The sequence below is a fragment of the Chamaea fasciata genome, unplaced genomic scaffold, assembly GCF_029207755.1.
Source record: "Chamaea fasciata isolate MVZ Bird 193981 ecotype frontalis unplaced genomic scaffold, bChaFas1.0.hap1 SCAF_1, whole genome shotgun sequence".
NCBI lineage: Eukaryota > Metazoa > Chordata > Aves > Passeriformes > Sylviidae > Chamaea > Chamaea fasciata.
In genome coordinates, this window is record NW_027094086.1 from 36,998,787 (window position 1) to 37,025,475 (window position 26,689).

Here is a 26,689-nt window from a genome sequence, read left to right on the forward strand (position 1 = left end):
CCTTAGATAAAGATTTAATTCATGCTGTAAGAACAGAGAACTAACATTTTATTTGCAGTTTATGTTACTTAGAGAACAGAAACTAAACCAAGTGTTTGGTGGCAATATCCTGTTGGAAGCTCCCCAGATACTGTACCGAGAGGAACTGACATGCCTCAGTTTTCTTGCTAACAACAAAGGATAGTTTCACATGGCAGCTAAGAGCAAAATGAATCTAAAAAGTCCTCAAGGTCACTTGTTTCATTGGTTCCTTGGGTTGATGTTTCTGAGTTCTTCCACTCCTGCTGTTAAGCAAGCCAGGTCTTAGAAATAGCAATGGTTTCTTGGAAAACTGAGCTGGCATATTTTTTAAAAAGAAAAAAGCAAACTCAAAGCCCAGCAAACATTTTGCATATTAAGGGTTGTTCCTTCCAGGCCCATTGACATTATGTGAGAAACTTCTCACCATACCTATCAGTCACTGTGGGCTGAAGGTGTGGAGTGGGGGGATTCTTGCACTTGTAATAAGAGCTGTTTCTATGAATTTTACTGGATTCAAGGGGTGTGAACACTTGGAAGAGAGCCAGTGCTCTGCTCCTTAACCATTATTATCATTAAATGCATGGAAAGGCAGTAAAGACATTGCTTTCCCATGAAATGGAGCACAGCAAAGTGAGACAGAGAAAGACTGAGATCAGTGACAGATTGGAAAGCATTTCTCCAACATCATCTATGGGGAATAAACAAAAGGCATTAAAAACATCTATACTATTAAGAAAAATGCCATACTTCTCTTTAGTCAGTGCATGTAGTTATCCATGATAACTGCATTCCTTAAGAGCATCACTGTGTGCTCCAGTATAAATCCTCGATTTCAAATCAGGTTACAATAAAAAAACATGGAAGTGTTTAGGGGAACAAAACCAGCATATTAAACTATACTATTTCTGAGTTTATCCTGTAAAAGGTGTAAACTCCTAAATGTCAGGCAGTTTTGTTTTGGTTTTTTTTCTTCTTCTTGGTAGCTAATGTCATGAAACGTTACAGTCACTACTACTGTGAGAGGAATCAACGAGGTACTAGTGCATTGCTGCTTTAATACTTTTTGTTTATAAATCTTAATTTTTTTTTATATATTTAAAGCTTTATACAACCTTTGTGAATAAAAAAGTTGGAATGTATTAGGATAGCCTAAATTCTGTTCCCTTCCTGCACCTGAAAAGCAATGGCATCTATTCAACTGAGCATACCAACACTGCAGAAGAGTTTAAAAAGGTAGTGTAAGAAGAACTCCACACAGAGCTGTCCAAGTTCAGCATTGAAAAGAATAGTAAAATTCTTACACAGAAAGAAATAAAAGTAGTCAAGGATGGTTATTTTTCATTCTATACAGAAGTTCCGACTTATGTCATCCTCTAATGACTGGGTGGACTTAGTATGGGTTTAGCATTATCCAAACAATGCTTTGGATTTTGAGGTTTAACACAGACAATGTGATTTGTCTGCCTAAAACTCTGTGTAGGATCAGAGTCTCAGAGAGACAGTGTCATTTAATGAATTATGAGCACAGCTTCCAGTAGGTGTGGTGGCTCTTCATTCCTGAGCAGTGCACCTGAGGACTTGGGAAGCAGAATATAATGTGGCTAGTTACTATAAATTGTTATCCAAAATACTTGCTACAGCATTGCAGCAGATGATGTTAAACTGTCGGATGTTTGATTTAAACTTTGCATATACCAGTTACATCATTCCCTATTTAAACTTCTACAAAGAAAATAGTAATTTTACTTCTTTTCTTGCTATTAATGACCCACTTTCCGTAGAGGGGGGAAAAAGCAGTAATGCATAATTAAAGCAAAAAAGATGTGCTACTAATTGCAGATGTACATAACTAGTCATTCTATCAGACAGTATGTGTTTCCTCTACATGTGTCAGACAAGGTGGAATCTTTTTTTCTAATGAACTGCAAGTGCAGAGTTAAGCTGTAACAAATGTGGAAGAAACCAGTTACCTGCTGTCATATCCTTTCAGTAGCGTGGTTGCATTTTTTTAACCACTAGTATATTTAATGTAACCAGGTAGACATTGTTTAAGATTAAACTACAATGAAGTAAATAGCTATTTAAATTGACACCATTCACTTAAATTTGCTTCAAATGCAGTTTACACAGTTTATTTCAAGGCTGATTTGCTACATGCTGCTGCTGCTCTACTCCTGTAGCTTACTAAGCTTTAGAAACTTGATCACTTAAAGGGATCTTAACCTGACATTTCAGTGCTGAGTTTGTTTTCATCAGGAAGGTCAAGTACTTGACTTTTTGGGTCCCTCCTAACCTGAGTAACTATGATTTCTCTGAACCCATCTAATCACAGAATGAGTAAGGTTTGAAGAGACCACAGTGGGTGGTCTGGTCCAATCTTCCTGCTCAAGCAGGGTCATCCGATGGCACATGGCACAGGATTGCATCCAGACAGTTCTTGAATATCTCCAGTGAGGGAGATGCTGCAATGTCTTTGGGCAATCTGTTCCAGTGCTTGGTGACCAGCACAGTAAAGGAGTTCTTCCTCATGTTCAGGTGGAACTTCCCGTGCATTAGTTTCTGCCTGTTTTCCTCTTGTCCTATTGCTTGGCAGCACTGAGAGAAGAGCCTGGCTCCATCCTCTTGTCACCTACTCTTAAAATATTTATACACATTAATGAGGTCCCCTCTCAGTCATCTTTTCTTGAGGCTGAATAGGACCAGCTCCCTCAGGCTTTTCTCAAAAGAAATGCTCCAGTCCCTTAATCATCTTTGTTGCCCTCCACTGGACCTACTCCAGGAGTTCCATGTCTCTCTTGCTCTGAGGAGCCCAGAACTGCACACAGCCTCAGTAATTGCTCTAGGCAAAGCAGACATATGTAGTCACAACTTCTGGAAATGACTACTATGCCCTGATGATCATGGTTTTCATAATACCATAAATGTAGAAAAATAACAATTCCCTTTGCTCTTCCTTGTCAATTGAACCACTTGGGAAAACATCCTTTACTGTAATGTGATGAAAAATGCTTTATTCTGAACTTAACTGCCAAGTTACTCAATTGGAATGACTGAAGTTTGCTTTTTTCATATAGGAGTTTGTGATTGTTATAAGCAAGAAATCAGTTTCTTTTCAGTATAATTTGAGACTGCTTTGTTTGAAAATTATGGACTTTGCCAGCACAGTCCCTAGCTAAGTGTTACTCCAGGCAATTGAAATACGAAAGAAGTAATGAACTGTGTGTTTGTTAAATCTTCTAGCTAAAAAGAAGAAGAAGCCAAAGCTCTTAAACAAGTTTGATAAGACCATTAAAGCTGAACTAGATGCTGCAGAAAAACTACGTAAAAAAGTAAGTTTTAAATGCTTCACTCAGGACTGTAGATGGTGGACAAAAAATGAATAAACTAAAAACTTGGGAAAAGGGAAAATTAATTTTAGACTACTTTTTGGGATATTAACTTTTTGAAATATTCAGTCCATATTTGTCCCTCAAGTTTAATTTCTGTTTATATTAATTGGTTTAAAATTCTAAGCGTATGTCTGTTCATGTGTGTTTGCTCACAGTTAACCTTGAAAATATGTAGCTTAATCATTGAATTTGTGCTTAAATGGATCACATGTAAGAACAGGGTTAGTTCTGTCCTATCACTCTTGTCCAGTAGACTGCTGAAGTCAAGTGCTACTAGAAAACTTTGTGTGTGTTAGCAGGGATCTCTCAGTAAGTGCTCTGATGCCTTGTGAGCATTGGGTGTGGATCATTGATGTAGATATTGTTTCTGTTGAGATTCGGTGTCCTGGGAGTGCCTCTGCTGCTGTACAGCTGCTTGGAGGACAAAACAGATGTTCCTGCTTCTCACCAGGGGCAGCAGGATCTTAACGTCAATCAGTCAGGTTGGGTAGTTCTGAATTTAAAACTTGACCATGAAAAACAAACAAAAAACCCCTCAAACCCTTCAGTCATCTCTATTTGCAGAGATGTCCCTTTTCCAAATGGGAGATTAAATAGTAAAGCAAGACTGTGGCAGTTAAAAATTATATACTTTTAAGTTTTTTTGAATGTAGTTATTGTTAAAACTCTGATATGTGTCACAGACAGGCCTAGCACATAAAGAACAACTGCAGGTCTTTGTTGTACCCTAGATTTGAAGTGGATAAGCAGTGAGATATACTACTTCCAGTATAGTAAAATAAAAACCAATTTGATCATTGCAGATGCAGGATTATTCTTGGTTTTCAAGACATACTGTGCAGTTTTGACTTTATCTTGCCGTCTGTGCAGCCCCAGAGTTCTGGTGGGTCTGTGATGGGACTGGAGGGCTATTGCATAGGGAGCAGTAACCTCTGGCTACCACTGCTGCTGTTCCTCCCTAGAAGCCTTCTTTACATGTTAGAATACATAAACAAAAAAGTGAATTTTCATGCTTCTTGTTACTTAAGCAGTTGGTTGATCAGAAATAGGCATAATAGAAACATTTGATGAGCCTGGAGGGTCAGCTTGATGACTGTCTTTTCCTACTGTATCTCTTGGTAAGTTACAGATAGTCGTGCACGTCATGTAGGAATCAGGATAAATTTAGGAACAAATCAGACGTGTGAAATCTTGAAGATAGCAAGGCAGTTGTGTATAATTTATACACATCTAACTCATTTATAAAGCTGTAAAGAGGTGGGAGTGGCAGCAAGGTCTATTGCCAATATTGCCAAGCAGTGCTTAGCTGTTAAAACCAGTCCCTGTTTAACAGTGGGGTTAGTTCTTCTCAGCTTCCATCTGTACTTGCTAGACAATGTCCATCACGAGATCAACATCCATCATGAGAATGCCAGTTACATTTGGACTTGTGTGAGATGTCCTGAGGGATGTTGTCATGCAAAAAACTTGGAGGAAACAGCCAAACATTATGGATGAGTCTACAGTATTTCCTTTAGAAGAACAGTAGTTATGATACTGTTCATCATGAGAGGTATGCAGAGGGAAAATTTCCACCTATGTCTGGAAGTTTCTTCCTATTCTCTCTTATTTCTTGTCTGGAATTTGTTATTAGCAGTAAGATCTTTACTTTTTTTATACAGACAGGTTATTTTCATCTAAGTGTTTTATCCAGTCAACAAAGGGAAAGGGAGTAAAGTATGAAAAACCAAGTTATTCATTTTAACCATGGAAAGTAGATTGTATTGTTTCATAAATAATGACAACTAACTTCTCTTAAAAAGACAATCGCTACAAAAGCATGAGGAAAAGCTGTTGATTCAGTCTGCATTGTTTTGTGTTTGTTCTTTAATTGTGAAACTAATGTGTTATTAGGTCCTGCACCCCTCAGCATTTTTATTAGAGAGAATTGCTGACAAATATCTCTGCTTTTCAGGGAAAAGTTGAAGAAGCTCTAAGGGCCTTTGAAGCATTAGTGAATCAATATCCACAAAGTCCTCGAGCAAGATACGGGAAGGCACAGGTACTTAGAAAACAAAGTGATAGGTGCTGAAAAAAGCTAAAATAAACACTTTGTTTTACCATTAGAGTTATAAACACCAGTCAGAATTAATTTATTAATTTATGGAAGTTTCCTAGGTAAAAAAAGAATCGTGTGATCTGTCATAGTGTATTGGTTTTTGTCAACTGTCCTTCCCCAATTACTCTGGCAGCTTTTGTGGAACTTCAGTGGAAGGTATTGTAAATTAAAAAAAAACAAAAGGTACATCCTGTAGATCTCAGGAGAGCTGTCAGGTGAATGGCAACAGATAATAAGTAACTAATGGCCCAGTGCAGGAGCAACAGGCAGAATCTACCTGTTACATACTATTTGCTGTAGCTGGTAATCAACACATCTGTCAGCCTGGGATAAATGCTGCTTTTTGCTCTAGTGGGAATAGAGAAGAGGATTTGGAGTATTTAGAGAAAAGAGTTAAAGGATAAAGGAACACAAATTCTCAGGCAAGGAGGCTTGATTAGCTTTACTTGTGGAATGAATTATGTTTCAGGTGTTTCCCTTCAAAAAACAAACCAAAACCCAGAAGGCGTCAGAAAATAATCTCTGCATTTATAATAGTTCTGGGCTGTGTTGAGATGTCTCTAAAGGGAATAAGCTTTGAATTCTCCTAAAAAGTAGGATAATCCTGCTGCACTAGGAGTAACAAAATACTCCTTGAACTCATGTTAATCAGGATGAACAAAGTGAAGCCCTCACTGTAGGAAGGAATAGTGCTGTTAGATGATTGATGCGGACCTTGGAGTCACAACCAGTGTCCACTTGGTTAATAATAGTCATTATAAACCAAAGCTGTGATTATCCAAAAATCTATCACACAAGCACTTGATACACAGCAGACCAAATGCTTCAGTGCTCTCTGTGGCGACAGTCTGCTGAACTCTTTGCCTCTTTACAGTAGGAGACCACTTTGTTCATACACTTGATGAACTTATCTCTGTGAACTTACGCTTCTAATATTTACCAGTTTCTACAAATCTACTCATTATATCTAACAGAGAATGCTTCCTGCCTCCTCAATGGCTTTAGGGAGAAGGGCAGATCACTGCAGCCAGTTGTGAAATTTATTCTCATTCAGAATTCCCATCTTAGTGACCCAACTTCATTTGTCCATTTCCTGCAATTTGTAGTCGCTTACTACTACTTTAGGAATCTGTGAACAGTCAATATAGACCAAGATCTGAAGAAATAATTAGATGCATTTTCTGGGAGTATGTAAAAACAATGGTAAATTATTTTCTGTAGCCTTTGAAGGTTCATACTAGTTATTTTACTGAACAGTTATATTAGTATTACCAATGATAATTTTATTGAACCCAGTATGTGTAAGTTCAAGCTGTGTGAAGGAATAGGAAAACCATGGGCGTCAGACAGATGAATTATTAAGATTTGCATTGTAACACAGTATTATTTTTAAATGGATATTCATACCAACAAAACTCAATTAAATTTGCTATTTCTCATCACTAACTAAAACTGCAAAGGATAAGGTTAAAGGTCTTGAAGGTTAAAGGTAAAGAAGGTCAGGAATTCACAACAAAAGTGTACTTCTCCATTTTTTTGAAGCATGAACCAACATTACATGCTAATTTTGTAGATTCAGTTTTTATTTAAGACAGGAGGATTAATTTTCTTTTCTGGATCTTTCAACGGCTTTAAAAGGCAACTGTTTTCCAAAAAAATTCTGCAAAATATTTCATTATTGGTGTGTTTTTTCAGAAATATGAGCAATTCTTATTTGATGTCTGAATTACACTTGAACCAGATAAAATGATACTCTACAAAATTCATTAGTATCTTTACAGCTGAAAAGAACAATAGATAGGTTTTTAACCTCCTTATATAATTTATACTGGTGAAGTTATGCACACTTTATGCTGACAATTTTTGCTTCTTTGTTATATATCTTTAATATTCTTTGCCCTGTGTGAGGATTGACTGACACATTGTCTGATCTTAGACATCCCTGTGATTCTTTTGAAAAAAGGAGAAATAAATGTCATAGTGAATTTACATTAAAAAATAGTTATTGCTTAAAACTGATATCTGAAGTTGTCTCTGAAAGCTGCTTGATGAGCTGTTTGATTGAGTAAACATAATTTTTGGTATTTCCAATATTAAGTTTAAAGCAAATCAAGGAAAAAATATAAAGGACAGAAGTGCAAAATTATTTCAGATACTTGCCATAACATATACAGATAACACAGTTGAAGCAATTTCATTTAATGTGTGTCTTTGATGCAGCAGTGAATTTAAATAGATCAACAACAGCTTTTGCACCATCATGCTTGTGATACATCTGCCGTGACTCTTGTCTTTAAGAAAGAACATAAGCCAATAAATATAGAAGTATTTGAGAAAAATGCATTAAGCGTGGGAAAATGCGTGCATTTACATAAACAATTCTAAATAAGCATTCTAAGTAAAAATTCTGCATTTGAGACAGTCTTTTTCAGCTATGGAAGCAAAGACTGAACATGCCTTACCACAGGTGAGGTCAGTGATAGCTTCTGTTAGATTCATTGAAGCTGTAATTTCACTGTGGAGAGCTCATATACCCTTTAGTCTGCTTCTGAATTTGATGAACAAGTTTAAGTTTTGAAGGAATTGTAGGGTACATATTCTATCAACATATGCACGGCAAAAGGCAATTCCTAATTCATTTTGCAAGGAAGAGTGTAAATAAATTTGTCAGAATAGATGAAAATGTTGGTGTTTTTTGATCTGTGTATTGCTTCCAGAGTGAGGCTTAGTATACATATAGTCTGTAGGCAAAATTTGCCTTTCTTCTGTGTTATTAAAACAGAGTGCTTTTGAAAGCAGAAATTATGAATTCTACAAATATTAATAAAAAATCTGTGTTAATGTATGTTTTAGGTGCAAATTTTCTCGTACTTCTCCTTTCAAACAGTTTGTAAGTAACAAGATTTTTTCCATAAAGCACAGCCCATAGTCTAACAATTGCATAGTTTGCCTGGTAAGTAAATAGTTGGTTTTAAGACTAAAGGATTATTAGGTGTTCTAGTAATGGTTTTGTTGTTCTTTCTAGTCTGAAGATGACTTAGCTGAGAAAATGAGAAGCAATGAGATGCTGCAACAAGCCATCAACACTTATGATGAGGTGGTTAGTCTGCCAAATGTCCCTTCAGACCTGATAAAACTGAGCTTGAAGCGAGAAGCAGACAGGCAGCAGTTCCTTGGTAAGTTTTGAGGATGGTATAAAAAACACAGAAGTTGTCTGAGCAAGGATTTCAAGACATCACTATTGGATTTAAAAGTGACAATTCCGTTGGATTTTTGGTTGGGCTTGTGATTCTGGTATCAAGTGAAAACCAGTTTTACATTATTTAAACTAGTGTCTATTATTTAGGATAATAGTGCCTGTAGAAAGCATCACAGTAGATGCTGTGAGAAGCTATGATGATTAAGTGGTCAAAAATTTTTATTGACCAACAAAAAAGAAACTTTTCTTTTTCTACTGAAGCTGAAGAAAATCAAGAGGAAACTACTGGCATAAGCAGAGTGAACATACTCAGAATAAGCTTTCAGTAAACATAGAGAAGAATGGAATTGAACATGGGGAAAACAGCCCCAAGATTTAGGTTTAGATTCTAGTTTTAGATCTCAATTCTGTGATGTGTGAGAAGTGATGATTAGAATATGAGGCACAATCAAGAGTTCTGTTCCCATGAGTTGGATTTTTAATATCAAGTTGTTTTGATCTAGCTTTTCCTTAGCAAGATCTCATTTAGGAAGTCAAGGGACACGCTTAATTTTAAGCAGATAAAGCATGATCAACTTCATAATGGAAGTAGAGTAGAGCTATTATGTAACACTAGACATTAATTTAGTTTACTTAATTAAGGTGAAGTTTATTAGGATATGTTGACTTAGTTTTGTCCAGTGCTTTGCTATCTGTGTATGATAGAGCAACCAAAGCTTAAATTATGTTACTTCTGCACTGTGAAGGGTTCTCCACAAGAGGCTGCCATAACACTGCGTGATTGCAGTGATTCCCTGAAATATTCCTGGTACAGCTACACCCACAGAGAGAGCCAGGCAGCTGAATGTGCTCTTGTCTGTCCAAGTTTTTCCAGGTTCTCCTTCTTGATTGTCAGTGAAAGTGGACCACTTGCCTCTGATTTGTGTTTCCTTAGATGTTGTGTAAATGTCTTGCTACTGTTTCTTATATCTGTGCTTGTAATTCAGTGTTGTTCAATCTAATCAGGTCGCATGAGGGGTTCCCTGGTTACTCTGCAGAAATTAGTTCAGCTGTTTCCTGGTGAGACTTCATTCAAGAATGACCTTGGTGTTGGTTACCTCTTGATAGGAGATAACAGCAATGCTAAGAAAATATACGAAGAGGTGAGTTTCCATTCCGCCAAGGAAAACTATTGCTTACGTTCCTATGTTCATTTCAAAGATTGATCGATTTAAACTTTTTTAGTTGTTATATATGTCACATGTGAGATTTTGGAGGGTTAATACAGATAAAGGGGGTTTTTTTCTAGTGCAGTTATGATCTAATTTTAATTTATATTTTCTGATAGTGTCATGCTAAGTTTTTCCTCATGAACAGGAGAATGCAGATTATTTCCATATGCTTAATAATAATTTAACTCTTCTACCTTCTGGTAGTTAGGTTTGGAATATATTGACAGCACATCTAGATGTGTTGTATGTAACGTGTAATATGTAATGCATGCTATAAAAAAGGAAAACCAGTCTTCAAGACAAGGAAAGCAGAAGTAAGCCAGTTTCTTCACAGGAACAGCATCTCTAACCATGTGATCAAGTAGATCTGTACTTACAAAGCTATTTAACCTTACTTTTTTCATCTTTTTATAAGGAGCTTAAAATCTGTTTTTCTTTCATGATGTTTGTAGTGTGGACAATTCATTAGATTTATATTTTTGTCTTATACTATGGTTATCTGGCTGGGGAGACTTTGCTGCCAGGAAAGGCCACTCTGCTCCCATGATCTAGAAACCCTGGTAACATCTGGAAACTGTCTGACAGATGTGGAATCTGACATCATTGGTAGAGCACAAATTGTCACACCTGACCAGGAATGGTCTTGTTGATGTTGGCACACTCGTGGTGCTTGTGTAGGACAGGCTTGGTAATTGTCTGGTTATGGAGGCTGGAAAGGGATCAGCAGGATTAGTGCCACCTCCTGAGAATAAAGGCCCAATTTTCCGTCCTTCACATCTGCGAGGTTGAAGAGATTCTCATCTCTGATAGCTTCTCAAAGAGAAGGAGGATGTTCAATCACATGGTTGGAAGGAGAACCCAAACACTAGGAATACCATTTTTTTTCCCTCAAGCTTCTCTGGTAGTCTCAGATGTTGCCAGAATAATGTTTGCTTTGCCACTTTGGCTACGTTTTAGGCCCTTCCATAAAACTTTTCTGTCCGATAATTTCTGGCTTGCTGTCAGAATTTCTCAGAGGATTGGAAATACTGGCTTTCAAAAATAGAATTTATTAAACAAACCTGGTGCTCATGCTGAAAGGAATTTGAGAGGACAGAAGCATACTCCTTTGGGGCAAGATTTTCCTGTGCAATTATTCAGTGTTTTGTTGCAAACAACATAATTGTTAAAATTTCTCAATAAACGCAGGGATTTTTATACATGGAGGAAAGTCATGAATTTGCTATGTAATTACTTTGATACTGAGTTTTATATACTTCAGAAGAAATATATAGGGCTCTGATTAAGAACAGATATACAACTGGTGTGCTTTTAACATATTGTTTTCCATTCTTCTTTATCCAGTGTAATTACTCTGGTTTGCAGTTCGCTTACGCTGAAATAGAATAGAGCATAGTGATGTTCTGTCATTGTAAAAGGAGGACACACAATTTTTTTTTAAAGACTTGGATTAATTCTTTTAAAAGTCATGATGGAATTGTCCATATTTTAGGTATTACTCGGGCTGAATTCCAACACAATAATGTAAATTTTTAGTTGTAATTCAGGATAAATTTACACTAAGGATTTTAAGAAAGAATACCCGAAGAAACAGGGAGAATCTCATGAGTACCTGCTTTGGTTCTTGGTTCTACTGAAGGCTTCTTGCATGATTTTGGGCAGATTGCTTAGGGCTACATGGCCTGTTCTGGAGTGCTTTGCTCAGCTGTTATAATGCATATTTAGAAAGTGTTTGGTCTTGAGCTCCTACCATAGGTGCTCAGGTTCTCTGTGTGGTACAGAAAGGGACAAACTGAATCATGGTTCTGAGGGCCTCAAGGAGATGTCTTGCTCTTCCCATGGTTTTTGAAAAATCAACTTAAAGTCTCAGCTTTTTGTTGATTTCCCTCTAGCCTTATTCATGGTTGTCTAAGTTCCTGTATATGTGGTACTTGTTTCTGTTGATCAGGAAGATTCCCATGTAGTTAAACACTCTTCTCTGCAGAGGAACCTAAACTCCAAATTTCCCATTTCCTGGGAATCTCCTAGATTCATAGGCAAACTCTTTACTTCCTGCTGTAACATTTCAATCTCAATTCACTGTTACTGACCTGTGTTAAGCATGCACTGAGCACATGCAACCAGACGAACCCTTCACAGGCGCTGTTCCCTACATGGGATCACAGTACATACCATTTCAGACCAGACTAACCCAAGCTTGCATCATCTGAATAGGAGGAACTGAATAGGAGCCTAGGGAATCCTAGTGGATGAGAACTTTTTGCTTTTGCTTTACATTTAATAGTCAGTTTACTTATTTTCCAGCCAATTCTTATATTTCTTTCCAAATTTGTTACATTTTAGCATCTCATTTTAAAAGTCTTTAATATATATGATTCTTCTTTTAGCTACAGAAGCAATGTGTATAAACATTGAACTTCAGACCCAAGAGAGGTTTTTGCTTCCAGCTATAGTGTGGTGCTTCCAACTTGCCCAAAATACACTTTTCTAGTTTGTGTTTACCAGAATTTTTGCTGAACCACAGATGGAAAATGGGGTCCAGCTGGAGAGGATTTCAGTTTTGCCTCTAATATTAAATCATTTTTTTCTGAATATTGCACTTAGGGACATGGAAACATAACGTTAAGGGTAATCCTAGTAGAATTCAGAGCTATTTGTGTTTTCAAAGAAAACATAACTTTAAAAGTAGTCCTGGTAGAATTAGAACTATTTTTGGTTCAAACATCCACAGATTATAAAAAAAATACAGTGAAAGAGAACTTTGTAAGACTGGTTACTCAGCTAATAGCACTTTTTCTGCCTCCATGCTGAGGCATGTGTGCATGGTTCAGTGCAGCATTATAGGGACATGCACAAGCCAGCTCTGATTGAGCTATCTCAGGTACCAAAACCAGAATATCCACATGAACACAGTACTCTGCCCTGGCTAATTAGCCACTGATAGCCCCAGAGGTTAATTTCTATATTCATGATTAGTATTTAATGGGCTATGAGCACTTCAGTAAAACTTATTTCTAAACATAATTAATATTGCATGCAGCAACAGCAACAGAGTAATACAATTTACATTAAATACTTCCAGTGTAATTTCTGCTGATTGTATCTCTTAGCTTCTCTTTAGGGGCTCTGAATGTAGATCATTCCTTAATGCAACTCGGCATAGTTTAAATGAACCGTAATACAGAAAATTCTATTCTGTCTTAATTAATCAGATAGCTTTATCCTATAGTTAAAGAAACTGTAACGAAATTATGTGGCTAATAAATATTTCTGTCAGTCATTTCATTTCAGCCTGCAGGTACAGATTCTTGGATCAAAATAATTATACACAGAATGCTGTAGTCAAAAGGCATAAGATGCAGAAGGTCGTAGTGTATTCTTATACTAGGGATCAAGCTCATCCTTACTGTGGTACTTTTTCCTAATAATGTCCCAGACTATGGACTTCCAATAGATTCTAAAATTGTTTGTTCCTTCATAATAAGTCTTTTCTGTGAAAAGAAGTAAAATGCTGCTATTATTGACTCATGACATTTTGTATCCTCATAGCTGTAATTTTTGGTTTTACTTGGATGTAGTTGTTGTGCATAAGATTTGAGAAAAGAGAGAAATAAGTCCGTAAAACTTCTTATAATTTTGCTTGTAATTATTTTGATTGAAAAGTGATGCCAGAAAGTGACTGGAAAAGGCAGAGGGAAATAACTACAATGTATACAGGCATTTTATCCATGGCATAAGTTTAGTAACTTCCAAAATGGATTTAGGCAAGAGAAATTGCTCATCTGTCTGTTGTTTTGTATTTACCAGCTGTCTAGACATTCAGTGGATATCAGCCTCTGTAATTTCACTGCCTGCCAGGCTCCTGTGATGATACTCACAGACTAAGGGTCTATCCTGATAAGACTGTCCGCCCTTATTTTAAGGAGAGAAGAGGTGTAAAAACAGATTAACTTAATCATGTAATTGATATTGCACAGAGCTACAAATCATATTGAATATGTACATCATAGAAATGCAGAGCTGAAAAGTGGATCAAGACATTCTCTCTAATTTTTGCCCTCGGTTGAGGCAGACCAAATGCACTTAAATTATATGACTGGTGTTGAGGGTGCATGTTACAGAATTCAGACTGGCAGCTTCACACCTCTTTCCCCAAAACACTCCCCCCATACTCTGATCCTTTCCTACAGCTGTCCCTGTACTCACAAATCATTCCACAGTCCCCATGAACTATCCATCTCCAGACATTTGTCTATGAGTTTCCTTTTTGTGCAAAATTGAAACAGTTTGTAACTCAGATATGATCTGAATCTTGTTGAGGGTACAAAATCTTTTAGCTGAATTTAGCATGCTTGGTCTTGGTCAAAGAGTGCAGCATACAACTATACAAGAATAATTTATCCATTGCCTTCTAGTGTGAAAGCACATTGAGTCACTACTGCAGCAGACTTTTTATTAGCTTCTTTCTCATGGCCAGAAAAGTGCACACTGTTCCAGACAGAGAGTGCTGCAGTTCACCACTGTGCTGAGAGTGCCCTGGGTGTTCCAGGGTTTGCACATCCCCATGTTATGATGCTGGCATTACATTACAGCTTCTTTCTAAATTGTAGTCATTATGCTTCACGTATTTTCTCTTGCAAAATCTAGTTTGCCACCATTGGAAATCTATCTAATTTAAAACTATTTCAGGTATGTTTCTGCTGCAGATTTTTTTCAAGAGTATCTGCTTTCCTTCAGATTAGTCAAACCTGGAATAAGTAACTTAAGTGTTAATAGTGGGTTTAATTCTGTAATGTAGCATGCTATACCTTAAGAGACAAGTGTAGAAAAGGACAGACAAGTGAAAAGTGAAGCAATTTCTGTTGAAATAATTTTACTTCTGAGACTTCAAAGTTTGGCTTGTCTGGAGAAAGCACAAAAGTGAATGAGGAAAAGAAAGCACAGACAAGCCAAGGGTTTATCTGGGAATCAATAATGAAAGAAAATACCATTGCATTACTAAATAGTATTATGTACACAGGTTTGTTAATTTGCATTGATTCATACAGGTGTATTTAATTAATTTTGTCTCAAACAGGTTCTTAGTTTGGCTCCAAATGATGGCTTTGCCAAAGTACATTATGGCTTCATCCTGAAGGCAGAAAACAAGATAGCAGAGAGCATACCTTATCTACAGGTACCTTTTTCACCCACAGTAAACGTTCTACTAGCAAAAAGCAGAATTGGAACGTATAAAATGTGTCAGACTAGAAGTGTACTAATTACAAGTCACTGCTTAAACTATTTGTTGGAGTTATACTGGTGTATCACTGCTTATGAACTGGAGCAAACCTGTACATTGAAAACTATCAATTCTTAAACATCAGGTATTTGACCCAAAGAGTTCTGAGCTTCAAATTATTTTGAGGTTGGTAGTATGCTGCAAATCAAATATTCTTGAAAGATCCAGAGAAGCCTTACGTATGCTTCTGAGTGTTTGGGAAGAAATACTACAAAATGAAACCTTGACCAGCTTTATAAAATTATTGTGTATATGTTTATAGGGTCAGGGGAAAGTATCCATCTCTGAATATGCCTCTGTCTTGGAGAGACTGAGGGGAGAGCCTGTGGGATTTGGAAAACTGGTAGCATTTCTCAGTGACTTTCTACTGACATATTGTATTCATTCAGCTTAAGTTGCAGGTTAATATGATGGTTACATATCCTACCTAATTTCATAGCCTGTCTCTTGCATAGGATTGACAGACTATTTACAGCAGTCAGATGGACCCTTTAGAAGTCCTATTGAAGTTTTCTTATACCTTTCATTTTATTTATTTATTTATTTATTTTTAGGAAGGACTGGAATCTGGTGACCCTGGCACAGATGATGGACGTTTTTATTTTCATCTGGGTGATGCGTTACAGAGAATGGGAGACAAAGAGGTACATGCTTAACATATTCTTGCTTTAAAATCTAAATCTCTGTGTGGCTGCAGAATCCAGAAAAGCATTTAATGATGGGCTTAATGTTGTCTGATTGCAGCAACAATCCAGCATGCATGTGTAGAAGTCAAGGTGATCAACAGCAAAAAATATGTTGTAGCCATTACAGTACAATCTCTTAGCATCTCTTGCTTTAGATTTAGCTTAAAATGTTTAAGCTCGCATAGGGCAGCTTGAAGCAAGGGACTAAAAATTTAAAATAATTTTAAATGTTTCTAGAATCCATTTTCTGTTTATATCACAACACAGATTTTAATAAGAGTTAAAAGAATCAGTTACGTTATGTATAGAAGTTCTTGCATAACAGTGTTTTTTTAAGTCTTCATTCTTTCCAAGGAAAAAGGACCAATGAGTATGTGATAAAAGAGGATCAGGAGAGGACTGAATGTGAGGGCTGAGATATGAATTTTTTTCAATAACTAAATTAACAAATCAATCAGGAAAACAGAAATTTGTACTATGTATCTGTTGAGTGGCCAACAAAAACAAACATATGACAGTGGAAGCCATAAGAGTTTCTCTTTTGTTTATTTGAAATCAAATTATACTTAAAAGTGAAATTTAAATGTATGAATTACCACTACAGTCATGGTAGGGGAGTAAAGGACTTTTTTTGAAGACTCTGATTAGTCATGAACTTTAATATGGGCATAAATTTAAAAACAACAGAAAAAAAGAAGAAAAGCATTCCACTTCCTAGGTGGGAAAAATGAAAAGAGTAAGCATTAAAAATCAGAGTTCTAATAGCCATGAAAATCACTGCCTTTTAGTTACTTAGTTAGTAATGTGTGTAATATTAATACCTAAAAACCTGTAAAAAATGCTGACCTCTAGTACTGTGGCCCAGTCAGTAGGTGGTTCTCCTGTATGAACTGTGGTGAAGCCTCTGTATGTGAACTTTCTCAAGCCTAGTTCATCAGGTTAGCTTTTTTTTTAATAATCCATGGAACTTTTATTACAATACCTTATACATACAGTGGATCTAGAACAGTGAAATGTAATATCTGAATTTTAACTTAGATTGCCTTCCCTGCAATACTCTTCCAATGAGATTTTTTTTTAATTGTTCATTTAGAATGAGAATTAGTTTACCTCATTTTACTTAGAAACACATGCACACACAGACACATACACACACACACAGTGTCTGCTTTCACACTCTATCCAGCTCTTTCTCCTTCTCTCAAATCCCTGTACATTTCCATGGGACATTCTGGGTTGAGTTGCTGAGCTTAGAACATCCCATTGTCATGTTTGACTAAAGATACCACACAGATGTAATTAAGTTACATCATCTCTAACCCCAGGATAATTATGAATTAATGTTTATGGAGTTAATGGCAAAATCTGCTGTAGAAAAAGTTTAATTAATGACAAAGACACTTTTTGGGATAGAGGACACTTCCAAATTTATCAGTGGAAAGTTCACTGTTCAGCTATATTTTTGTCACTGACCTTGCTAGACTTGCTGAATTTCCAGATTTAATCAAGGAAACAGATCAATATTTAAGTTGCATGTGAAATTGCTATCACTGAAGGTTTGTTGAAGGGAGATACTCATCTGTTAGAGCTAAATTAGGAGTTATGAATGTGGCCTTGGGAAGTGTTAGGGAAACAGTATTGAGTATGCTCTTTCCAACCATGATTTGATAAAATGCCATATTGGCTTAAGAAAAAAATTAAAACCATGGAAATTATTACAAAACAAAGCATTCTTCATACAGTATATACAATGTATAAACTGAGTGCTTCTCAAACAATTTCTGTCCTGGAAAAGAGAGCTACACTGTTGTAGCTGTCCATGTTCCACTGCCAAGAACTGCATGAGGAAAGAAATATTCCTCACAGAGTCTTAGGAATAGAAAGGATGAGTGAGGCAGCCTAACCCTACTCCATCATGGTAAAGGCAACTTCCATAAGTTGCACAATTCTTCTAATAAATAAAGATTAACTGTATTATACATGGTAATTATAGCTGATGTAGTTTAAAGAGCAGCAACATTCATACCATCACTCAGGGGCTGAATCAAGTAATTCATTCCCCTTATCATTTGGGCTAACTCCAGACATTGTAAATAGATGCAGGCAGTCAGCATGAACAATCTATTGATATCTCACTGGTAATTACAACTTTGGGAAACAAATGTTATAAATCCTAATTCTTCCATTTAACCAAGATAACATCAAATTTTAAAGATATGCTGTGTTTTACCCAAAGGTGATAGATGGTGTTTTTTTGACCCATGCACAATTTTACTGAGCTTCTCTAGGGAGAAAAAGAGATGACAGTTTATATATGATCTGTTATTCTGTTCATCCACACTACTTTGTGTACTTTAAATAAATACTGTAAGGCAACAATGTATTGCAGACTTTCCTCCATACTTTGGGAAAGTTATAAAGATCAGAGTACCACATTCTTTAATAACTTGAGGAAAATTTACAGACTCTCAATGAGGACTTTGGCCAGATTCTGTTCAAGGCAGGGATTGCTGTCTGCTTTAGTCCCTGTGCTCTTATTATTCTCTTATTATGAGAATTATTATTCTCATATTTCATATTTCCCTACTTAGCTGTCCTGGTTTTTTTGGTTTGTTTTGTTTTGGGTTTTGTTTGTTTGTTTGTTTGTTTTAGTTTGTGGTGTTTTGGGAGGGTTTGTTTGTTTATTTGCCTGTTTATTTGAGGATTTTTAAAAATTGTGTTGTCAGAAATCTTGCAGCTGTAGCAGCCATGCTGGGCAGGAAGGAGGCACCTCTGTATAACCTTCTCTGCATATGGTTTGTCACAGTACTACAAATGCTGGATCTTTTATTTCCAAGCATCTCTTTTTCTTTCTTTGCTTTTGCTGCTATGCAGGGGTAAAACAAGTTGTGCAAAGGGAGAGTAAAGACAATCAAAGGTCCAGTATTAACTTAGATTTCTGTCATGTAATCAGTTTTGGTGTCACAAAAAATATTTTAAGAAACTCAAGTGCATTTAAGTATTAGATAATTAACACTTTAGATCAGCAAAGTCGTTGTTTTCATAATCACAGCATCTCCACTGGCAGCAGAAGACAGTCATCTTTCATTTGTAGGGAGAGGATTGAAACCGAGAAAATTAAATTGACCAAGATGAGAAACTACTGGATATTCTAAGTCCAAGGACAGGGCATGAATTACCGGCCCATATTTGATGTGAATGGTTGTGAGAAGATTATCCTGTTTGTTAATGTTGGACTGGACTCTCTTGGCCAACTGATCTATTTTGTTATTTGGGGATTTTTGTTTGTTTGTGGTTTTTTTGTCCTTAAAGTATTCATTAGTACATTTTATTAATAGAATAACCCCAACATCCCAAAGAGACAGTCTGCTACCTTGCCAGAAAGTGTTAATTTTTTCCTGTAGGAGCTTGGCTGATAGGCATTTGGTTAACATTGTTAACAACTACAATGTTTTAGGCATACAAGTGGTATGAACTTGGATACCAAAGAGGTCACTTTGCATCAGTTTGGCAGCGCTCCCTCTATAATGTCAAGGGACTGAAAGCTCAGCCTTGGTGGACAGCAAGGGAAACTGGATATACAGAACTGGTAAAGGTAAGGCTGCATTATTCTTTTTATTTTTATTAAAATTACATCTATAATTTCAGTTATTAAGCAGAGAAAATGCTAATCAATAAGGTCAGAACTACTGACTGTGAATTCCAGACACCACCGTCAGACTAAGCACTTAAGTAAGATACTATAAAATAAGCTTAGACCTTTTCAAGTTTGAGAATGGAGACTGGATGGCTGAAATTATTAATAAATACAAAATTTGCATGGTAGACAAATGTAACAGCTCAAGTGGAAAATGACAGCACAATTCGGTAATGTCTGGAACACCCATTGTGAATTTTTAATTAGTCAGGAAAGGCTGTGCTTTTGAGCCCTTGTGTAATATTTAGTGACTTTAGAAGCTTTTAATTGCATGAGAGAAACAAGTGTAGATTCCCAGTGATGGATTTAACAAAAGATAACAATGCAGAATTTAAATTCTTTAGAAGGTTTTTTAAATTTATTTAATACAAAGCAGGTAGTGTGGTAAGTGTTCATAACAATAGCTTTTATTTCCAAAATTCCAATTTTTATTAATTTATTATGATTCTAATAATAATTCCTGAAAAATTAAAAAATTAGGAAGAGCCTTTTTTTTCCTGTATGTTTCAATTATTGGTATGTGGTTTAGAGAAGCCATTATGGATAAATAATTTAAACCCAAGAAAGTACATTTGTAAGGAACAAATTCCTTCAGAGTGGTTGTTTCTTTATACTTAGTTACATAGCATGTTAAAAAAACACTATGAAAGGATGGTTATTTCAAGAAAAATACAAGTTTAAAAAGGAAGATTGCTCTTTTTTATGGTTTTGATGGCAAGAAAAATAAGGCTAGAAATTTAGATTCAAATGTGATTCTCAAATGTAATCTCAGCCACACCAAAAAGCAGTGAGCTTTATGGACTAGCACATGAAATGTGCTTATACTGAACTAATTCTTGAGGTATATGTGGGAAGGGATGCTTCTTGCCATAAAAGATATGGAGAACCTGGGAACTTCTTAATGTGTTTCTGTCAAACAAAAAGGAAATATGTATATTATTTGTTTGGTGTTTTAGAGCTATATGCAGTGTTGTTTTACAGTTCCTTACATGTAAACTTTTCAAGTTCCTATGTCACTGAAGGTAATGATCCATTCACCCTTGGCATGAGTCAGCTTTGAAGGGTGAAAGAATTCAGTTATAAAATGGCCAGAGGTTCACCTTGAAGGTTTGGGGTTTTTTTTTTCAGATGAATCAGGCTGTATATGGAGGCCTTGGTTTGGATCAGTGTATTGAGTGGCTCCTAGAAGAGCTGCTCAGGAAACCAGCAAAAAATAAAAATTCACCCCTGACCTCCACAGTACAACTGCCTCTCTGGAATTCAATAATACCTTTTCATTCCAGTCATTTGGTGGTATATGTTTTAGCTGTTTTATTAGCAATATGTCAGGGAATCTAGATTAAAGTGTGACTGGTAATTTACTTGAACAGGTATCATAACTGGGGAGTGGTAAGATTTAAATTCTTAAAGATAACACTCGCAGTTTAAAGTACAAAGCCAAAATGTAGTTATATGCATCAGGACAAATATTTGTACTGTTTTTTTGTAACTCAAGAAAGTGCTTTTGAAGGAGAGCAGGTTTGATTCGAATTACATACAATGCTGCAAGCAAGACTAGAAGTAGTATTCTTCAGGAGTAGCAAAAAATTAGTTTTCTAATTTCTGAAGTACTCCAACTTCTGTACATGGTTTAGTTTAAAAAAAATTATTTCCCCATCTCACAGAGCAAAAAACAATCAACAGTTATGTCCTACTGCTTCATTTCATTACACTCCTCTTATGTCTGTGTGGGAAATGTGGGAAATGCTTCCAAATTGCTCTGGTAGAATTCAATATGGATGTATACTGAACACAGCACTGGAGGCCCTGACCCTCCCTCTGAGTTTCACTGCTTGTTAAATGGGAATGAACTATTTTCAATAACTTGGTATCTTAATAATGCTAACTGAGCATTTATTTGGGGCTGGGGCAGTAGTAAAGCTGAACTCTCTCTGGTTCAATCCATTAACCAGCACAGCTGTGGTCAGTGGCATCTTATAGCACAGACCTGGCTTGATTTTCTTTTAAAGGGTCATCTAGTTTGTTGGGCCTAGAGATGGAGATATGAATTTTGACATTGCCTTGCTTTTTCCACAGGAAGCCTAAAGAGAAAATTGTCTTTTTTCAGTATTCTCAGTTTAATAACTTCCTTCTGAGGGGCATTCAGCTTAACTGGCTGTAATCATATGGACATGAGACATACTGTCCGTGCCAGTGGCCTTGTTTGCAAGTGAAAAAAAGGGGTATTTCCACAGGATGATTCATTTTTACAGTGCTAAAGAACTGTCTAAGCATGGCATGTCTCCTTTTCTGGTGTTAACTGTCCTACTGCTTTACTTCAAAAATGGGTCCTGATGCCTAACTTCCTGGTGGGTAAGGTTAAAAAAAGACAATCTCATATTTTGCCTATTTTAATATTACCTGCTTGCCTGGATGTCTTTAGGGAGAGGGGTTTGGTTTGGGCTTTTTTGGGGGGGTAGGGAGGTGAGGAAGACTGAGAATATTTCAGTAACATTTCTCAGAATATGGTCTATCTAAATTAGTGGAACTGTGCTGAAGGGAAGTGAGTTTTTGAATCTCTCTGCAGCTCACTGGGGCTTAATGTTTTTCCTTGAAAGAATGGAGAGAGGCACCTGATTTCTCAGGGAGAAGAAAATATAAACCTTTTTATTAGGAAGGGTTCGGTGAGTGATTTATGCAGAGATGTTCTGCTAACATCTCTGATTTACAGTATTTTAGGTGTTTGGATCCGGGAATTCAAGAAATTGTTCCTCTTTTGTCCTCAGCTGAAAGGAAACCTTACTTTCATCTTTGAAAACCCATCCTTTTCCCTCAGGACGATTAGCTTTCCTCAGCCAGTCACACTGAGTCATTGCATCTTTCTCCAGTACCTTCTGTAGAACCTCATTTATAGCATATTATTCTATTCGAGTGCTCATGTAAAAATAATAAAAGAGATAGAATGGTGTTGGATCCTAGGGACTTTTCACTGGTCTGAAATTAATATATAGTCAATGACTTAAGTAACTTTGTCCTTTCTGCATGTTGTGTCCTTTGACTTTTGGAAAGGACCCAGACAATGCTTTGCCCATAATTTACTACAGTGAATAGCTGACTGATTAAAGCAGATCTTGTATTGTTGCTTTTCTCTGATTGCTTAGATTTTATTAATTGACGTTTCAAGTACAGCAAGGAAAGTGCAGAGAGACAATGAAAGTATTGGCAACAGCACATATCTTTATAGTTTTCCATAGGCTGATATCTGGGCCTTAATGGTTTAGGTAATAATAGCTAAAGATTCATAGGCAAGGGAGAAATTAAATTGAAATGTGTATTTAAAGTGTGGTTGGATACTTTGGGGGAGACTTGTGTTGAAAAGAGCAAAGATGATGCATACAAATGTTTAAGCTCTGTGTGTGATTGGATGGGTGCAAGGAATCTATTTTGAGCAGTTTAAAACACTGCCCCTTGCTTGGAGGTTATCAGCGTTACCCAGTGGAGATGTGGTAACTGATTGTTAATGCTTTCCTCCTCTGTGTCAATAACAAAGTGAAGTACATTAAACTCTTCACCACGACTGTATTTTATAGTTCAGTGGATTAAAATGGATGTGTGGGCAGTAGTTATGCCTCACACGAAGGGTAGCAACCTCTTAATCTCTTCCTGTGTCATTTATAACCACACATTGAAAGGGTTTGACAGCACAGAGTAAGGATACTTTCAATATAATAGTCTCACATAAAAACCTCCGATATTAAAAAATCTCTATTTAAATAAAATCTACATTATTGCCAGATGTACAGCAACTGTAAACTTCAGTTGTTATTAGGAACTGTATTTAAAAAGCCATATGGAGGTTTATGGGAATCAGCTGCTAGCAAACAAGTACATATGCTCCCAGTGCTGGTTGCCTCCTGATTTTTCACTTGTAATCAGGATACTGCACCAAATATAATATGAATTTTTTGCTCTAACTTGGAGCTTGAATCCTTATGTATCACAGAGCCATAAGTGTATTTAACTTTTTTTCTGCAGATAACAAGTCTTGGACCAGGAGCTGTAAGTCCAAGTCCTGGACTTAATCATTATGCTTTAATGGTTTTTTGTTTTCTTACTGTTCAAGGTATTCCTGAGAGTCTGTAATATCAGGGAGACCAAGGCTGGGTGGTATTTGAACTCCCCACTTTATTTCTCCCTAGGAGCTGTCTTTTGGTCATTATAAAGCACTATCAGTGTGTTTTACAGATGGGGGTCTATATTTTCAGGACAGAAGCCCTATTGATTTCTGAGCAATTTATGTCTAAAACCATTGAGGTTTAGTTCAAAATCGATGAGATGAATTCAAATAAATTTGTATCTAACATGTTGAGGAGGGAGCCTTTAAACACAAGGACAAACACTGACCTTTATAGGTTAACCTTCAACCTGTGGCACTTGAGAGAGGGTAGAGGTGACAGAGCAGCTGCTGCCTACAATGCCTTGGACCACCAGTGCTCTTCATGTGTCATCTTGTCTGCAGGGATGAATGCTCCCTCTTACCTTTTTTCAGCTGAGGGAGTAGGAGGAGTTGGAGGAAGTACAGAAGAACTTGTAGTATCTTTTAAAGTTTTCCTGTTTTGTTTTTTGCTCTGTATCACTTTAAATTGAGGCTGGTGTGAGTGTAGATTATTCTTTTCTTTCTCTTCTCCAGCCAGTGCAAAACCAGGTACTCAAGCTGGCATTTCCTTTTGTAGATAGCACAGTGCTGAATAAGTAGCAGCACAGTTCTTGTATACATCTCTGATTAGATGGACATTTTCAATCTTTTTTTGTACCTTATATTTTGGAAAAGTCAGTTTTCTGTTATGCTCATGTATGCCCACATTTTTCTAAAGATATTCTAAAAAAAACCAAACCAAACCAAACCAAAACCAAAAAAACCAAACAACAACAACAAAAAAACCCACCCCAAAAGAACTCTCTGCGTGTTTACTTAATGCTAGCTGTTAAATTAGTATTATAGAAACCATCAATGAGGGAGAATAACATGAATGCACCAGGAAAAGTAAGTGTTCTTCCCCGTTTTTTTTGATAGATGAGAGAAAAAAACAATTTGTTATGTTAGAGATTACTATAATAAGAGAAGTGAAATCCATATTTTGATACATTTTAGCCTAGCTAAAATTGTTCTAGTGGGAGAAAGTTGCTGTATTATAGAAAACATGTTCTAGCCAAAGTTTGCCTTTATGATCCAGCCATATAAACCTATTTTGTCAGATCAGCTTTTCCTTTAAGTAAAAAAAAAAAAAAAAAAACAAACAAACTCAATGGAAAATGCAACTGTTTAATTTACATGAGGATGGCTAACAATCATATGAAGTTTTTAGACTAAAAGGGGGCACTTATATCACCTAGTCTGCTCTGTGTTATAGAGACTTTTGAGTTTTACTCATCATATAAGGAGATAGTGTGGGAACATACCATAGCTTATTTCAGTGTGAAATGGATTGAAAATGGCTTACAGAAATGCATTGTTCAAGAGCACAAAGGAAAAATGAAAACTATTCACCCAAAATACGGTTTAGTCAGAAAAGTAAGCTGCTAGGGAATTGAAGTTACTTTTATCCAGATCCATTGTTGTACTGTGGGTTTTCCATTTATATTGCTGTAACATTAAAATGACTTATTATTGGTAGGTTTTCTAAGCTATTTGATTTCTCCAAATATAATGTCCTAAGGCAGCAGAGAAGAGAAATTTTAATTCTGCTGTTTTGTAGGTGTTTATGTATGAAGTGCAAGGCAGCTCACACATTCTTAATGGTTGTGTCCATAAACGATCACCTGGCATTTCAAGTTGTATTTTTTTTTTTAATAGCATCAACCCATGCAAGTGAATCTCAGCAACTCTTTTTGCAGGTTTAAATCATAAATTTTAACTCAAGTGGTGTGTTTAAATTTGGCCTCTTTGTTCTGTAATATTCTGCCAACACCTGGAGTTCCAGGCTATGTGAGTGGTTTTCCAGTTGCAGGAATGGTTCCAGGTCACATGCACTGCATTTACGCATTTAGGAAGATCAATACATTTAGCTTGCAATGCAAAATGATCACTTAAAGAGCCCTTAAGCTCATCAAAAAGCAAGTCAAAGTGAGGCCTCATCCGCAAAGAGGCTGGCTGTTGCTGAAATCTGACAATCCCAGTGTAATTGAAACTGAAGAATGGTGTGAAAGTTATTTTTCCTGCTTTAACATGTCAGAAGTGAATTGAATTTAAAGGAAGTTGATAATAACAATGAACACTTTCTTTTATTGCTTTTAAATAATAATAAAAAAAAGTTAATAATGGCAGGAAAAAATAAAAATGGTACTAAAGCCAAACACAGTAATTTCTCAGTGCACTAACATGGCTCTCACAATAGTCCCTAGAGAAAAACTGGAAGCTCATTCGGGATGAGGGTCTTGCTGTGATGGATAAAAAAAGAAGCCTCTTCCTGCCTGAAGATGAGAACCTACGGGAAAAAGGAGACTGGAGCCAGTTTACCTTATGGCAACAAGGTAAAACATTCTGTATTTCTTCTCTTACCTCAATTTCATGATCTCAGATTAACATAGTGTAATAAGGAGTAGAAACACAGCTTTTCCTAGAACTGTTTTTATAATCAGTACGTACAAAGGAAGGGAACTGATAAAACAGTGTTTGGGACTCCTGTGACAACGAACAGGAGTTCTTTATTCTAAACCATGTTGTCCCCAAATACTTCTAAGGGTCCCTTGAGGATTGTAACTGCTCAGTGAGTGCACTCCTCTTCTGGCAAGGCTGCCAACTCTTTACCTGCATAGTACAGATCAGCCTGAGGGAAGATGGGGACCTGGGAGAAGGCACATCCTCAATTCTGTGTTTCCAGCTAGGAGAGATCTGTCATTCAGAAATGGTATGAGCAAAAGAATATGACTTTAATATGCCTGCTGCCTGCCCCTGAGCTGTGCACTGGGAGGCCCAACTCTTGGAATGACCTTAAATTCTTATAAAACTCCACAAATGAAATAGTACTGCAAAATAAAATAGTAAAAGCAATTTATATCAAAATGTAATCTGATGTTGAAATGTTATGATACTGGGGGCATTTTACATCTTCTTTTTCCCTATGCATC

General features: G+C 36.5%; 1 protein-coding gene across 4 annotated transcripts in view; it reads left to right on the forward strand.

The window, feature by feature from the left end:
- Positions 1-26,689, forward strand: part of LOC136287978 (aspartyl/asparaginyl beta-hydroxylase-like) — a 112,143-nt gene that overhangs the window by 72,373 nt on the left and 13,081 nt on the right. For all 4 annotated transcript variants that reach the window (XM_066180641.1, XM_066180632.1, XM_066180658.1 and 1 more), the window contains 8 exons: positions 3,262-3,350; positions 5,365-5,451; positions 8,534-8,684; positions 9,713-9,849; positions 14,996-15,094; positions 15,754-15,843; positions 19,343-19,480; positions 25,957-26,092. In XM_066180641.1, coding sequence (XP_066036738.1) covers positions 3,262-3,350; positions 5,365-5,451; positions 8,534-8,684; positions 9,713-9,849; positions 14,996-15,094; positions 15,754-15,843; positions 19,343-19,480; positions 25,957-26,092 — 927 coding nt within the window. The remainder of the gene's footprint in view (positions 1-3,261; positions 3,351-5,364; positions 5,452-8,533; positions 8,685-9,712; positions 9,850-14,995; positions 15,095-15,753; positions 15,844-19,342; positions 19,481-25,956; positions 26,093-26,689) is intronic.